This window comes from Oxyura jamaicensis, chromosome 2, assembly GCF_011077185.1.
Source record: "Oxyura jamaicensis isolate SHBP4307 breed ruddy duck chromosome 2, BPBGC_Ojam_1.0, whole genome shotgun sequence".
Taxonomy (NCBI): domain Eukaryota; kingdom Metazoa; phylum Chordata; class Aves; order Anseriformes; family Anatidae; genus Oxyura; species Oxyura jamaicensis.
The window spans coordinates 89062018-89077931 of NC_048894.1; the positions used below are offsets into that span (position 1 = coordinate 89062018).

General features: G+C 43.6%; 1 protein-coding gene across 4 annotated transcripts in view; it reads left to right on the top strand.

Annotated features, from left to right (window-relative positions):
* The window catches only part of FHOD3 (formin homology 2 domain containing 3), a 410832-nt gene that overhangs the window by 46722 nt on the left and 348196 nt on the right, over nucleotides 1-15914 (top strand). For all 4 annotated transcript variants that reach the window (XM_035317954.1, XM_035317955.1, XM_035317956.1 and 1 more), the window contains exon 3: nucleotides 2949-3013. In XM_035317954.1, the coding sequence (XP_035173845.1) occupies nucleotides 2949-3013 (65 nt within the window). The remainder of the gene's footprint in view (nucleotides 1-2948; nucleotides 3014-15914) is intronic.

Consider the following 15914-nt stretch of genomic DNA (forward strand, 5'->3'; position numbering starts at 1 on the left):
TTGGTTTCAGAGCGGGGGTAAAGTTTTGGTATGATCATGAGAGGATTGTGCAAGAAGAACTTCTGTTTAACTGCATTGAGAGCAAGTTTTTAAATCCTGACTTGCCTTGCATGTAACTTTCTTGTCCCTTAATAGGACGTTCCAGCAGATTTACTGCCCGGGCTGGAAAATTCAGCCTAAACTACAGCTAGAGCCTTTTGCTCAGTGTAAAGGACTGGCAGGAAGGACTAGTCTTTATTTCTCTCATGTTGCTTTGTTTCTGGCTCTGCCTAATTCCGAGGATCTCCTTCCTACTTCGATGTTTCAACGTCGTTCTTGAGACTTGTGTTACTTCTTTTGTCATCACCTTCTTCCTTCCTGAGTTTTTCTCCAGTTTTGAGCGATTTCCCCAATGTTTATGGAGAAGGGAATTTCCATGGTCATTGTGAAGAAATTTTGGAAATGAAAAAAGACTTTGAGCAATATTTGTTGGATTTTGCTTTGTTTTTGAAATGTATGTGTTAAACTGGTTCTCTCCTCCCCCTGTTTTCTTTATTAAGTTTTTTAGTAAAATGCATTGCAGACCAGGAAATGGAGATGATACAGACTTAGTGCATTAAAGTAGATAATTTTCCTTGCTCAAAGAAACGTGAGTTGAAGCTTATGAATAGCCTCTGAGTAGTTCTGTCAAGGTCAGTGGGCTTACTGATGCATTTGAAGCTGTGTGTGTGAGGAGCAATGTAATTGCACAGCTGTCTTGGGACCTTACCATGAGATGTTGTCTTTGAGGATGGGTACTTCAGCTTGCCAAGAGCTTTGAATCTTGAGAGCAGATGAAACAGCTAGCAGTTAGCTGCTGTACTGACTGCGTACTGCATTAATCTGCTCTTTCCTTGCCTCGTAACTGAGCGGATACAACTGTAGCTTGGCAGTCAGAGACTTCTTCATGAAGCTCATCAGAGCATCTGACCCAAGGAATTTAGCAAAATGATTTCGGATTTCCAGAAGTTTCAGTGACATGAAGAACTCTGTTGTGTGCCCTTGAAGATAAGACGGGCCAGGATAAGGCAGGCTAAGCAAGTCCATCGAGGAAGGGCAGGTGAAAAGAAGCAGTTTCCTGCACTGAATCTGGTGCTGGGGAGGGCAGGGGATGCAGTAAAGGGCAAGGTGGCAGTGTTAGGTTGTTTTGGCAAAGGTGCCCAAGAGTCCTGGGTGCCCTTCCTGTCAAAGAAAAAAGGAAGTCAAGCAAACCATGAGGAAGGGGTGGGGAAATAAACAAACAAACAAAAACCACCACCACCTGGAACAAAACACTAATCTTTTCTTTCCATAAAGGATTTCTTCCTTTTGTCGCAAGTAATGGGGGGTGGGTAGAATCCTACCATCCTTTGAGTTACTGTATATACCGTAGTACAAATACAGCGAGTCTTGTTCAGGTGAACTTGAACCATCAGCAAGTGATGGTAGCATTAACATCTTTTTCTACCGTGTCAGAGATTCCTCTAGTACTTTTGGAATTGAATGTTCCCCAGGTGTCCTGGTACCCTTGGTGAAAGGGGCAGCTGGGAGCAGCCTACAGGACGTGAAGCCCAGCAAAGCACGGTGTCCAGCTGAAGCAGCAGGAGAAGCTTAGGTAGGCAGGGAGTCAGTCCTAATGCTGGAATTTCTCCAGGAAAGTTTGAAGTCCAGACTGCTTTTGTGGGGGAAGAGCATATTGCAGCTTGGCAATTTGAATGACCTGCCAGCCAGCAGCAGTATTAAGACAACTTAGATATTTTTCCTGCTTTGTCTTTGCAGAACAACTAAAGACTGATTTGATTTAAAGTTTTATTTTTACTTTTATTTTTTTAACCTAATTAGATAGAAAGGTTGCCATTTTGAAACTAGAACCAAGTCATTTATTAGCAGGTACAAAATTTCATATTAACCACTTCATAAATTGTTTATTGTGCTTCTTTTTCCTATTTCCTTTTGGTAGTGATGTTTTTCTGAAAGTATCTGTCACTGCTTTACTGACACGGTTTCCCTGCAGAGTTTTCTGGCAGGTAGCATAAAGCATGGTATTCTATTGTTGAAAATGATGACAAATATTCTTGTTCCTCAAAACAACTATGAACAGGAAGGTGAAATACAGCAAGGTGGGGAAGAACCTTTATTACTTTCTGGAAAACGGTGGTTTTGTTCTGATTAAGTTACATCCAGTGGGAAATTTTGCTGGATGTCCCTGCGAAAGATTGATCCCTGAACTTCTCAGCAGAATCATGAAGCATATGGCTGAGGCTCCAGCCTCCTGGTCATCCTCATGGACGTCTTCTGGACCTGTTCTAACAGGCCCGTGTCCTCCTTATGTTGGGGCCCCAGAGCTGAACGCAGGGCTCCAGGTGGGGTCTCACGAGCAGAACGGGGAACATCACCTCCCTTGCCCTGCTGGCCACGCTGCTTTTGGTGCAGCCCAGGATATACTTCATGGACTTCAATGACAGATCAGGGTATGTGAGCAGAACTGTGAAAGTTTAAGCAACTTCTGCCTTGACCTTGTGTTTTCTTTTCACATCTGACTCTAGCTTTAAAGTACTGATGTGAAAATGAACATGTGCAGTCAGCGCTTGATACTTCTTTAATACGGATGTCTAGAGAATCGTTGTGGTGGGTTGACCTTGGACTAGCTGCCAGGCGCACCCCTAGCTGCAGTCCCCTCTTCAACAGGACAGGGAGAAAACAAGATGAAAGAACTCTGGGATAAAGACTGGGAGATTACTTAGCAGTAATTACAAGGGCAAAACAGACTTGACTTAAAGAAAAGTAATTTGTTGTCAGTTAAGGTACAATTGGATGGTAATAAACAAAGACAAAAGCCACAACGCTGTCCCTCATCCTTTTTTTCCCAAGCTCAACTAAACTCCTTCGTTCACAACTCCTCTACCTCCTCCCTACATCTTCATATATTTTTCTTCTCTTCTGTTTTTTAGGAGGGGCAAGAAGCACAGTATAATTTTGAGGACCCAGCTGTCAGTGAGAGTCCATGCCTGCATCGGTAAGTGAAGTTCCACATGCCTAAAAAAAGAGAAAAAAAAAATAGACAAAATGGATCCCTTGGAAGAACGTCTAGGGAATACGAATCAGGCTTGCTGTGTTAAGGAGAGTAGGCCAGTACATCCATTTCCTTGTTGTGTTTACTGCTCTCTAAAATTGTTATTGGATACATTGTTGTTTAGTTGTGTTAAACAGCCCAGAGATGTGTGGTATTTGAAAGTGAAGTGTGATGGTTGGCGAAGCTTTGGAGAATTTTGGATTCTTTGTCTTGCTGCTGCCTTTGTATGTGCCTAAAGAAGATTGTATTCTAAACTGAGAAGGAAATCTGAGGTATTGTTGGCTGACAGCAGCTACAGCATTTTAATAGCGTGTAACATTTACTGCTTCACGTCTTTCAGATCTTGGCTGCTTACAGTCATTATCGCAGTGTTGGTGTCTTGGAAGTCCCCTGGTTAAAACAGTGCTGTCACGAGGACAAGTCTGAACTAATAATGTGTGTCCCAAGAGCTTGAAGATTGCCTGTGTGGAAGCAGACGTGCTGTCACAGAGCTCCTGTTCTCTGCTGTTGTATAGACCAGAGTGCTTCACGGAGTGTTAGTGGCAAAGCTCATGCTCACGTTTGGGTGATGTTGAGAGAGATGTTAGAGATGTCTGGTTTAAAATCGAATCCTGTATCTACATGCCATAGTTGCTTGATTTGTTTTCAATTTTTCTATAGTAGATTCAACACCCTAACTTGTTTACCTCGTGGATGGTTTTGCTTTAAGAGCTCACAGCTGAAGCATTAGAACATAGACACTTTCCTGAATAAAAGAAGAAAGTCAAAGTTTGTGTTATTTCCACAGCGCTGTTGCTGTTGGAGGATTCAGGCTTTAAGTACATCTGAACTTCTTTCCCCTGCCCCCAGGACGTGTTATGAAATGGCCTTTATGGGAATTTGAACCGAGTGTAAGCAACCTACAGAATTCCTCAAACACCTACCATTGAGAGCAAACTTCGGGCTGCGTCGTGCAGGAACAGATTCCCCATTACTACCGTTGAGTTGGAGAACTGCAGTAGAGCAAGCCTGCGTGTTAAGTCTTGGAGGAGAAACAGAGATGGTGCAGAGCCTGGGCTGATTTTATCAATCTGAATGAAATTACGAAGAGCTTGGCGAAGCTTGTTTGTGTTGGGTCTGTGAATATCTTTAGCAAAATAGCCCAGTGCGGCAGGAGAAGATTCCGTATGTTTCCTATATTGACGTCTTATAAACCACTTTTAATGTAAAATTTATAATTTTCCCAGGTTGCAGGAATTGTCGCCAGCTTCTCCGTGTGGCTACTTGGTTTTAATCCGTTGGCGATCAAGCTTCCTGCAGGCAATTAGGCATATTCCTGTGCACATATTGTAATTGTTCTTGCGTGGAAGTGTATTCCTTTGTCAGGTGCCGCTGTGCTCTGACAGCAGCGATGCGTTCAGTGCTGAATACAGCGGAAGCCAGGCTGCAAGACTCGAGTCCAGGTTTCAGCATCCTAGAGCTGAGGTGTGTTTGGATGTGGGTTTTTGGCACGGTTCATTTACAGGCATAAAAGCCAAATGCAAGATGTGGTTGTAATTTTCAGCGCCCCTCCTGAAGTGTAGATTTTTAGTGTAAGCTTTTGTTTCAGCCCACAGCTTGTTATACTGTGCTTTCTGTTCTCTCCTTGTTTGTTTCTGTCTATTAAATGTATCTTATTTTTTGGAATGTGATCGTTTGAAACAGTCGGGAACCTCGTGCAGTTGTTAGTAGTGGCACTGTGTGATAAACTGTGTCTGTCAGACTTGTCACAGGACAGGAGGGTTGTTTCTCTGTCAGCGGTTGGTTGCTTGCCTTCATCCTGCGCGTACTTTCACGTCAGCTGCCTGATAGGGCTCTTCTGAAATAGCAGTACTAGGTTTTGAGGTTAAAAGATGCGTTACGTATTTGGAGCAGAATCCAGGAGCTAGAGCAATCTGAGATCACGTTATGTGGAATGAAAACACCTTGCTTTGACTATTCTCTTTCAGTCCCACCCACCCGTGTTAGAATTGCAATTGTCCTCATGTTATCCCTGGAAAGCGCTGTGGTCAGAAGTGTTTCAGACTATGCGAAGTCACCGCCGGCTAGCTAGGGCTGCCTTCTGAGAAGTGCAGGCTTGTTCTGTAGTGCCCTTGCCTCAGAGCCATCCTTGCACTGAAGGCTTGTAAATCGCTTCCAAGGGCCAAGCGGCATACAGAAATAGGTTCCGTGTCATAAATTCTCCCACTGGGAAGTTGTACCAACGTCGTCTTCTCTCTAATATGTGATTGCTTTTAAATTGTGGGAAACGCGCGCCTGTTTACGTTTGGATGTCCAAGTAAAGTTTTCCAGCGTTAGTGGCTTCAGTTCTCCAGGGAATTCAAGGGGCCTTAGTGTCAGAGGATGCAGTGACTCCAGGCCAGTACTTTTTAAGACTTGGGAAGCTTTAGGAAATCCCAAATCAGATGCGATGGTGTGTTTTTGTTTGTTCTGTAATTGTTTTGTTGTTGCTTTTAGCAGGGCAGGGAATGAAGCCTAATAACCTATTTGTGGAAGTTGCTAGAGAGAAGTATTTTCTGCTCCGTTGCATACCAGTCACTCCAGAACATCTCAACTCAATGTAATGCATTGGTATACATATTATTTTCTCTCAGATTGAGTTCTTGTCACATGCTTAGACTGAAGGACTTTCAGGATCAGGGAACAACTTTTCATTTAAATACAGCTCTACTTAGTTTCCCATTTTGGCTTGATCCTGATTAAAATGTCAGTACTAATTACAAGATAATTTCAAATATGAATTGAATTTTTGTACTATCATATTTACAACATTCTTTCATATGAAAAGATTTGATGAATCCAGTTTTGCTCACAGAATGTAGGTAACTGAAAATTGCAGGGGTGTTCTTGCACCTGTTGACGTTAAGGGTCCTTAGTGGAGGAAGATCAATTCTTATATTTTACAATGTCAATTGTTTTTTCCCCAAATCTGTGAAATTCAGCTTTTTATTTCAATTAGATTTATTGTGAGTTAATACCCTGTGGGAAAAGTCTTTCTGGTATTTTTGGCAGCCCCGTGACTTTCCTTTTTTACATTTAGTTGTGCCTTACCATAAATTTCATTTGTATGTATTTAACATCTCCAGGGCTCAGCCGAAGCCCTGATAAAATCCGATGTAGCTCTGAAGTGAGAACCCCAGCAGGGCCAAAAACTTTTGCCCTTGAAACTAAATGGAAGACTTCAGTCAGAGCGACTCTGACAGGGAAGGTTTAAAGCTGCTGTGAAGTTTGAGCTCTGCTCTCGCAGGGCTTGGTAGCTTCGCTGCGTGGCTGTTTGGACAGCGCTGTTTGCTGCAGCTGCTGTTTCCTTCTTGCTTTGTGGGTCTGTCGGTTGCTTCTCCACAGTTCCCTCTGAAAATCCTGGGTAGCCTCTGAGGGAAAAGGCACCGTTTGCTCTTGCGTACCTGTGTGCTGTACCCTGCCCAGGAGTCCTATGTCCTCTTTTAAAACATTTAGGTTTGGGACTGAATCCTCAGGAGTGCTACTGTGAATATTGTGAAGGAGTTAGGGTTAGACCCATGACAATAGCTTGGAATGCTTCTGCCAAAAAAAAGTGAGATTTTAGGTGTTAATACAATGTGATACCAGAAGAATGCCAATATTGATGGTTTATGTAATTTTGGATACTTGGGTGGGCCTGGGATTGGCCAGAGTGCCATAGCTTGGAAGAACGGGAAATGTTGCAAGGTGTATTAAATTTTACTTCTCCTTCATATCGGTCCATTATTAAAAATGGAAAAGCAAACAAAACGACCTTGGTTGGTTACCATTTTTTTATTTATTATAAAATTACACTTTAGTATAGTTACAGCCCCGTCCTGCGTTTATGTGAAGCCTTGCTTTTATCTGTTGCTAAGTGAAAAACACTGATGTGCATAGATACCTGAGTATTAAGTTTTGTAGCGTGAACCAGGTAGGTCCTTACACAGCATACAAGTCTATTACTGTAAGGGTCTTGTTAAATGTATAATCTAACTTCATTATTAGTCATCGAAACTGCTTCATAAGCCCATTCTCCTGGCTTTCGCACGTAGGCTGTTGCAGATTTACTGGAGCTTAGTGGATCTCCGGTGTGCCTGCCCTTCCCCATCGTTCCATGAGTGCTGAGCCGTGGAAACTTTCTGCTCTTTTTTTTCTTAAAAGGAATAGCTTATTGAATTTTAAATAAACAGCTTTCTTGTGTACGGCTGTCCAAAATGCACCAAGAGGAAGAGTCTAATTAAAAAGTTTTCCTAAAGGAAGCTTAATTGTGGTATTAGGTCTTTCCTCTGAGCTCTTCATTTGGGCCAGCTTGACTGATACGCTCAAATGCAAGTCTCAAGAAAAGAGGTACTTTGGATGGGTTGAAGGGCATTTTACGGTTTTCTGTTCCACGTTAGGCATTCCTAATAGAAAACATTTTCTGTTGGCGAGAGAGAACACGTGGAGAGCATTAGCAGTTCAGCAAAATGTGCAACCGATTCAGATTTAATTTAAGGGGAACAAAAGAGGTGCCTTGAGAATTTGTCGGAAGCGCTGTGGTTTTGAGTTCTGTGCACTGCTGGTAACGGAGAGGTGAGTAGAAATTGCTTGATCAAATGCGTTCTTAGCATAATTGGGGCAGAGGAGATGGTGATTCATGGATTTCATAGTGCTACATAGGGATCCCGCGCGCATTAGGGATTTGTAATCACGATGCGCTTCCTGTGATTCTTGCTGTTACTTGGTAAAAGCCCTGGCTTAAAAGACGATAATAAACAACATGCCTATTAGATGTAATACTGGATGTAATAAATGTAACAAAATAGCTTTTTTTCAACTTGAGTGAATCATGAAATAGCTGCAAAGGCTATGATAAAAATACCTTTTTGAGCTTTTTAGGCTTATTTAAATTGGTTTCACTGAGAATGTAGAATACAGATGCTTTAAGTGAAACCCCACAGTCTCCTGATCAGATTGCTTTCTGAAAATTTATCTGTATAGATAACTTACGGTGCTTCTCTTCAAAATGTAGACCTCTTCAAACGGCAGTATGGGACTCCTATTGACCTCCTAGTGCATGGTTATAGTCAGCCTCCTTTGTCGGATCCACCTCGGCTCTTCCTCATAACCTGTTATCTGCCTGCCTTTGTTGGTCTCACCAAGGAAACTCAGGCTGGTTCTGTATGATTTCAGACGGTGTTTGAGACGAAGCGGGGAGCTTTCCAGGAATTGCCTCTGTGTTTCATGTAAATTGCAGTTCTAAAGTAGGCTTTGCAGCGAAACAGCCAAGAAGCTGTAGAGCAGATAAAGCCTCTGTGAGCAGTGGGTTTGTGCTTTAGAGCTCTGAATTCCTGTTGTAAAAGGGCTCGTTCCAGTTTTGAAAGGACTGCTGTGGAGCGTGCAGTGGGATGCTTTTCTTGTCTTGGGAAGCTTTGTGTTGCAATGTGGAAGCTTATCTGACTTGGCTTGCTCCTGAAAGTGCTGCAGAAAGTGAGTGAGGCATCTTTGAATTGGGGTATCCTCTTTATGACTTCTTTTAATGACAGCTTACATTTCCATTGCAATTCACTTTTCTAATAATGTGCTAAAAAAAATGCAAGGGAGAATAAATCTACTTTTGATTCTTAAAAAAATGAGAAGATTTAAAACAAATTTTATTTTTAAACAAGCGAACGAAAAAGTCATCTTCAGTAGCACCTTAAAGGAAACCACCTCTTCATAAAGCCAGGTAAACATGTAATATGGTGCCTTGTTTCCCTCCTTTTCCCTGATATAAGCCAAATTAGACTTGTTTCAAATATATACATATATAAAATGAGTTAAAGTTCCATGTCACTGATATGTGGATTTTTCTTTAAGTGGATATTTTTTTCATGCAGTCTATCCACACGTCTTTCTGAAGATTAGCCAGTTTTACCAAAATACAGCATTGGCCTTATTTTGTCTATGTAACCATCTACACAGTGATTTGAAAATACCATGCCTCTGCTAATGAATTAAATTTCAGGAAAGAAAAGCTGGACTAAGTTACTGAATTAATGTGGAACTACTCAAGTATACTGCCCTTCAGTTTCTGAATTTTCACATCTAAAAGAGATGTTGCCGTTGTTGGGATTAGATTTACCCTTTTCTTGTAATTTAAAGTCATAGTAAATTCATGCAGCCTCTCTCTCCCCTCGGAGGCTGGCCTGGGCTTAGTCTCTCCCAGACTGTGGCTCATTCATCTCGGGTCACCCAGGTGGGGCAGCTGGGGGTCTCTCATCCCCTGGGCAGTGTGAAGGGGAGGAGGTTCTTGTAGCTGTCCTGCTAAGATGGGGATCTACAGAAATCATTAACACTACATAGCTGCTAGACATGAATGTGGCAAGCTTGGTTTTACTGTTTCTTAACAGTCCCCAGATCTTCGAGGAGGTATCCTAAATTTCATTAGATACAGGAGTTGGTGTAGTTTTCTCAAAAGAAAAACAGCCAAAAAAAAGAAAAAGTTTCTTATAGCCTCTTAGTTGCATCAGTAGCCCTAGTTAGTTTTCATATAGTTTCCCTCTAGCTGTTTGCATTTCCTACTTCATAGCCTTTGTACTGAAAGGCAAAGCAACTCTTAGTCTTTTGGTGTATCTAAGACAGTTGGACTAATCTTGCTGCAGACTGAAGCACAGCATGTTCAAGCCCTTGACTAGGAAAAAAAGGCTAAGTTCATGCTATGTGTCTTCAAATAAATTAGTGTTATGCTTGTATGAGAATGGAGTGATTTGTTTCCTGCCTCTAAACCTGTTCCATCAGAGGATATAGACCAAATGAATTTGGTGCGGATTAGTTTTCTTAGGACAATACACACCTCGGGCCTATTTCAAGCTTTGCCCTGCAAAAGTTGTTAGAAATGCATCAATAAAAGACAATTAAGCACTTAAGATTATGGAAGAGAAATTAGGAACTGTTACTTAGATGCTGTGGGTTTGGAATAGGAAATGTCGGTAATTCTTTTGGCTGTCGTTCTCACTCCAGCTGCTGATTTCATCCTTCTTCATAAGGAAGATGGAGGGACGCTGCTTTTGCTTTTGTGGAGTTAAGGTAAATGCAGTACTACCTTGCTCAGTTCTGAGATGCATGGTTGGAATAGGCTTTGGTTTGCCACTTGTCTCTAATCAGGTACACTGAAGAGGCCATCAACATTAAAGATGTATAGAAACGTGGTATTATTCATCTCAGGTTGCCCAGTGGGGTTGTGGAGCCTCCCTCCTTAGTGGTCTCCAGAAGGCACCTGGACATGGTCCTGGGCACCCTGCTCTGGGTGTCCCTACCGGGGCAGGGGTTGGGCCAGGTGGTCTCCAGAGGTCCCTACCGACCTCAGCCATGCTGTGAATCTGTCTCGGTCAGCGGTAGATTTTAGCTCTTGGTTTGCTAAAATGTATGGAGTTGTGTGGTGATTCTGGAAGTGTCTGTGATGCAAGTTGTGACTCTGTTCCTCATGTTTTTGGGTAGAGAAAGCAGTGCATTAGGGATGATTTTTTTGTACAGCATACTTCTAGTGTAATAGAAGAGCAGAAGTATTGTTAGTCCATAAAGAAGGAATTGTGCTGCTATGGAAAGGAGGTATCAGGCTATTTGGAGTGAATCCATCCCATGTAGAGCTTTGGAGTGGGAGCTCTGGAAGAGATTTGGCATAAGGAAACTTTGCACATCCTGTTCGGTACTAACAACATACTAAGCCTCTCAAAATACAAAACCTCTACATGTCTAGAGATTGGATGGGCTCTTTTTTCCCCAGTGAGTTATTGAGGGAGATCCTGTGCAAGAAATAGGGAAACATTTTCTGTGTGTATTCTCTTCTGTGTGATTTTTTTTTTCATGCACTACATGTGGATGGTTTTGTTCTGTTACCTGACGGGCATGCACCACAGAGGAATGCACGCTCAGTTGTGTTTTACGGTGTTTTATTTCTTCTTAGCTTAAAGAAGGTAATGTATGTGTACCATTGAAACACAGTCACACGATCATACATCTGCTTCAGTCTACTTATTTGTAAAACAGTAAGGAAAATGGTCACTGATGCCTCAAACTGATGCCGTTTTCTAACTTTTTGTGAGCTCACTGTGAAGCCCGGTACATGGATAGCTTCTTTTTCAGTGTCTGTGTAATGACAAGTCGGTTAAGTTTTGTTACCGTCTCAAGCTCTTACAGTGGGTGGTGATACAGTATCTGTGTGGTTTCGTAAGATAGTCCAAGTAATTTTTTCATCCAGTTTTAACTTTTTAAAAATGAAATGTAATGTTAAATGCCCTGTCTAGTAATTTAGCAGCTAAGATCCAGTTGCTCTGGGTATGGCCTCGTATCTCTATTACTGCTGGATTGCCTGTTGCTCAAGTTTTCATCGTGCCATTGAAATAATGTTTGCTGTTCTTTTATTGCCTTCAGCTATCCTATTCTTCTCTTATTTGCATCTTTTGATCTTTTTCATGTGCAGCTGCTTTTATTTCTGTATAAGTGAAGATGATTTAATTTGTAAATTGGACGCGTATCAACTTGGTTCTTGAAAGAAATATCCCAAGGACTATGGGGCTTTATTTAGAGTAGGTGGCACGGCTCTGATGTAACATGTTGCCTTCTGTGAGACTTGTTGGTGAGCGTATCTGCTCAGATGCAAGCAAAAACATGTACTATTGTGCAAAGTATTTCTATGGCACCTTCAGAAGGTTAGATAAAATGTTCATCTGCTTCAGATATGCCACAAACAGATGTCGTGATCACCGATGGAAGGATCACTGAGGTTGTCACTGTGGTTTTGTACATGTATGAGTCTGATGAAGCTAGGGACATCATATCTCCATCTGGAAATGGGAGGGGTGGATGGGATTTTGGGAGTATTTCATTGGCAATATTGTAAACATCATGAAATGTAATGTAGATCGTTTCCTTTATTTCACAGCTTTTCATATTTCCTAGTGTTACTCTGTTAGTTGCCCTCTCCTGTGTTTAACAGTGATAACATCTCAGTTAAGTTTCTCTCTTCCCCATGCAAGTTTCAATAAAGAAAAAAATAATCAGGCTCCAAAGAGGTAAAATTGCCACCTATTAATTTAAAACCTAAGCAGAAGTTCCTGTGGATGGCCAGCAGGCTATTGTGAGGGGTGGGATGTCACAAGCCACGTCAATTCATATTTAGCAGTTCGAGATGAGCCTGGTATGTATGGCATTATAGATCGGGTTTCTTTTAACCTTTCAGACATTAAATACTTAGCTCTGGTCTTACTATTGAAACCTGAAGAGGTGTGCATGAAGTTGTTGATATCCTGAGGAGGGACATAGAACTGTTGGATGTGTTCCTTGCTTCTGTAATCCCCATTTGGGTTCCCTGGCTGTTTGGGAGCCTGTTCAACGTCAGATGCCACTGGAGAGGTTTGCTTACTGCCTGGCCTCATTTGTGACACGGACAGGTGAGAGTGTGGGAAGCTCCTTGGCATATTGGACACGGGAGGAGGCCTGGGGTCTGCTCACTGTGCCCCAGGGCCCAGGTTTACAGCTCAGCCCTTGCCTGGCTGCAGAGCTTGTTCTGCAGGTGCCAGGGCCCCATGAGCAGCTCCGTGCAGCAGAGGGTGATGGCAATGGTGGCAGCCAGCTGCCAGTGCTCTTCTGTGGCTTGCTGCTTGGAAGATGTATGAGTGGTCTCTGTAAGAGCATCAGGCACATCACAAGGCTTTTCTACTTCTGTGCTTTGCTTGATGTTATTACAGTGAGGAAAAGCTTGCTATATCAAACGTGGGCATGTTTGCATGAATGGTCTAGCATCGCACATAACAGTATCCTGAAAATCTTTGGGTGCATCCCTCACAAGGGAGTATCATCATCCATTGTTCATTTGTGCTCATTAATTTCTGATGTATTACAAATATTTCAGGTCTAGGAAAGATGAGGTGAGGAAATAAAGTCCTCCTTGTGTCTTTGCCCAGGTAGCACTGCAGTATTTCTGGGGGATGTGTGCTCTGGGAGATGGGAGCAAAAACCACGCTCAGCAGAGCTCCGTAAAGCCTGGGCATGCGTATGCACTGCAGCATGTTCCAAAGGTTCATGCGAGGGATGAGTGTAATGCACAGCCCCACGCATACCCTCGATTATTTGCTGTGGGTGCCCTGGTAGCTGTCCCTCTGTCTCCTGGGGTTTCTGTCGGAGGCTGCCGGTCTGCGCATTGCTGTCGCTGTGGTCTTGCTGTTTTACGACGTGTACCTGTGCTGTGGGTGTTGCGTGGTTTAACCAGCAGCTGTTTTCTGCTCTGTGCTCCTCCGTCAACGTGCTGCCCTTCAAATATCTTTACTAGACCTTGGGGGAGTTTTCTTAACTGTAGAGCTACAGGGTTGATTCTTTTGGTTTTAAAGCCAGTAAAATTCATGTAATTTGGTGTAAACTGTCAGGACCTAGATGAACATCTGAGCTGCTGGTACCTGTTGGAATAGCTCCCTGCTACCCTGGGCTGCAAGGTACCATGTCCAGCCACCCTCTGAGATTGCTGGTCAGGGAGGCAGGATGTCCAAGCAATCCAAACCCAGAGGTGCCCAGGCAGCCCCTAAGTTTCTCTGTAGTGAAAATGGGGGGCACATGCTCCACAGAAGAAGCATTTTTGTAATTGCATCTGCTTTATGGAGACTGAAAACCCTTATTTCTTCTTTTTACACTTCTTTTAATTAGAAAAACAACAGGAACAAGCCAAGACCACCACCAACAAAACACCATGGGCTTAGTTCCTCCCTCTTGTTGTTGCAGGAAGGACATAGGAGCCTTGCAAGCCTAATCCAGCTGACAGGGAACTTTAAGACACTGGCCTTTGTTTTTCTCCATATTGCTTGAGTTGCTCCTAGCTGTGGTGTGTGTCTGAAAATAACTTCTAGGTGAAGCTTTAGTGCTGTATCATTGCCATGAGTCGTCTTCTTGTCAGCCTCCCGGTCACTCCAGACATGCAGCCTGGCGCCTGCGTTAGCCTCTAGACTCCCTCTGTCATCGGTGAACAGAGTTTGTCTAGAGGGCACTTCAGAGCATCCCAGTTATGCTCCTGCCCTGAATTGCTCTCCTTCCATTGACCATAACGGGAACAGACAGGGAGAGGAGCTGCCAGGCTGAGAGGGTCGTGTACTCTTCCTGAGAGTCATTCTGGGGTAACAACAGGTTTTAGTGAAATTGTTTTTTTTGTTTGTTTGTTTGTTCGTTTGTTTGTTTTTTGCCAAGCTCTGAAAACAGTTGCACTGATTTCTTCTTCCTAATTTCCAGCAGCATCTAATATATATTTGGTGTATGCTAATGCACATAGTGGTAGAATGCCACCGAAAGGCTTTGACCAAGAAGGACAAAGATGGAGTTGAGGAACAGCTGCCTTGAGCAACGTGTTCTCCTCTTACCTGCCCCACAGATACCTTCAGTACCTGAAGAAACTAATATTGCCTCTAGCAGAAGTAAATTCTGCTCAGTGGCTGCCTCAACGAGTGAATTTTGTCTGCTGGACGTTGTTCTCGTTATGCTAGTCGTGCTGGGGTGATGAAGAGGCCCTTCAGCCCCATGTGTTATAAAAAGAGTGGTGGGTAAAATAAGATGCCAGGGGCCTGGGCAATGAGTTACCTCCCTCGTCCCCAAGACCCGTTGTGTGGTCGGAAGCAAATGGAGAGATGTTGGGGTCTCTGCGACTGTGCTCGAGTGCTCTGTGAGGACTGAGGCAGAAATGTTAGGTGTGGGGCCACCAGTTGGTCTGGGCAAATTCTCATCTCTCATGAGATGGTTTGGGGTAAGAGGTGATTCATCTGAACTCCGTGGAGCACCTGAACCTGATGGTGCTTTTTGATAGCTTGTACCAGCGTCTCCTGGAGGGCAGGTTTGTAGGCAAGTCTCTTCCCAGGAGAAGGAGAAAGTTACAGTTCTGCTTTAGCTCCAGGAGTGGTGTTTCAGAGCAGAGCTTCCTCAAAGCAAGGCAGCTCTTTCAGGAGTTACAGAGCTTGCTGTGCCGCGTGCAGAGCTGCAAACACCTCCTTCTGAGTCACACACACAGAAGAGGAGGATTTCTTTCCTCCTCCTGTATTTTCTGGTGCTGGGTTCCTCTGAGCCCGTGTAGGCTGGTGCCCCGTAGATGGGATTTTTCAGATGCAGCCGCTGCCTGTTGGTGCCTGCAGACGGGTGGATGGTGGCAGTCGGTCGGGCACAGCACACTCGCCCTCACGCATCCCTCCCTTGGAGGGGCAGGTCGGCTGTTCTTCGGCATTGAGCTCCCCGCTGGAAGGATCTTTTTCCTTGTTTCCTGTGCATAGCAGGGAAAAGGAGGAGAGAGGCGCTCCGTAGGCTGCCGCAGTACCTGCTCTCCCTTCTGGGAAAACAAAGGATCTATTTTCAGGGCAGCTGCCTGCTCAGGGGGTTTGAATGTGATACCTTATCAGGCCTGCTGTGGTGCATGTCCCCGTTCACCCCTTTGACACCGTCTGGTTGGGAGATAATGAAAGGGTGCCTTTCACATATCATTTCTGCCTTCATGAGGTGATATCACGAAGAGCGTTATGGTGACCCAACCTCGGCCCTGTGACCTGATCGTAGCTCCTGCTGGCGTTCTCCGCATGCTTGCTCATACGTGACAGCATTGCCCTTCGGTCTTTTCTCTTCTCCTACTTCAGTGATAGCATTTTAAGTGTGTTACAGCCTTAGTACTTCTCAGGGATAGCTTGTTTTCTCCAGAAAGAAAAGCAGAAGCATGGTTTGGACAAACAGCTTGAATTTCCATCTTTTTTCCATCTTTCCTCTTTTTTCATGTTTTTTTTTTTTTTTTTGGGGGGGGGGGGGGTGGGGGGGGAGGGGTGGGGAGGGAGTTAAATAACATCAAAATTACAGAGGGCAACTCTTACTT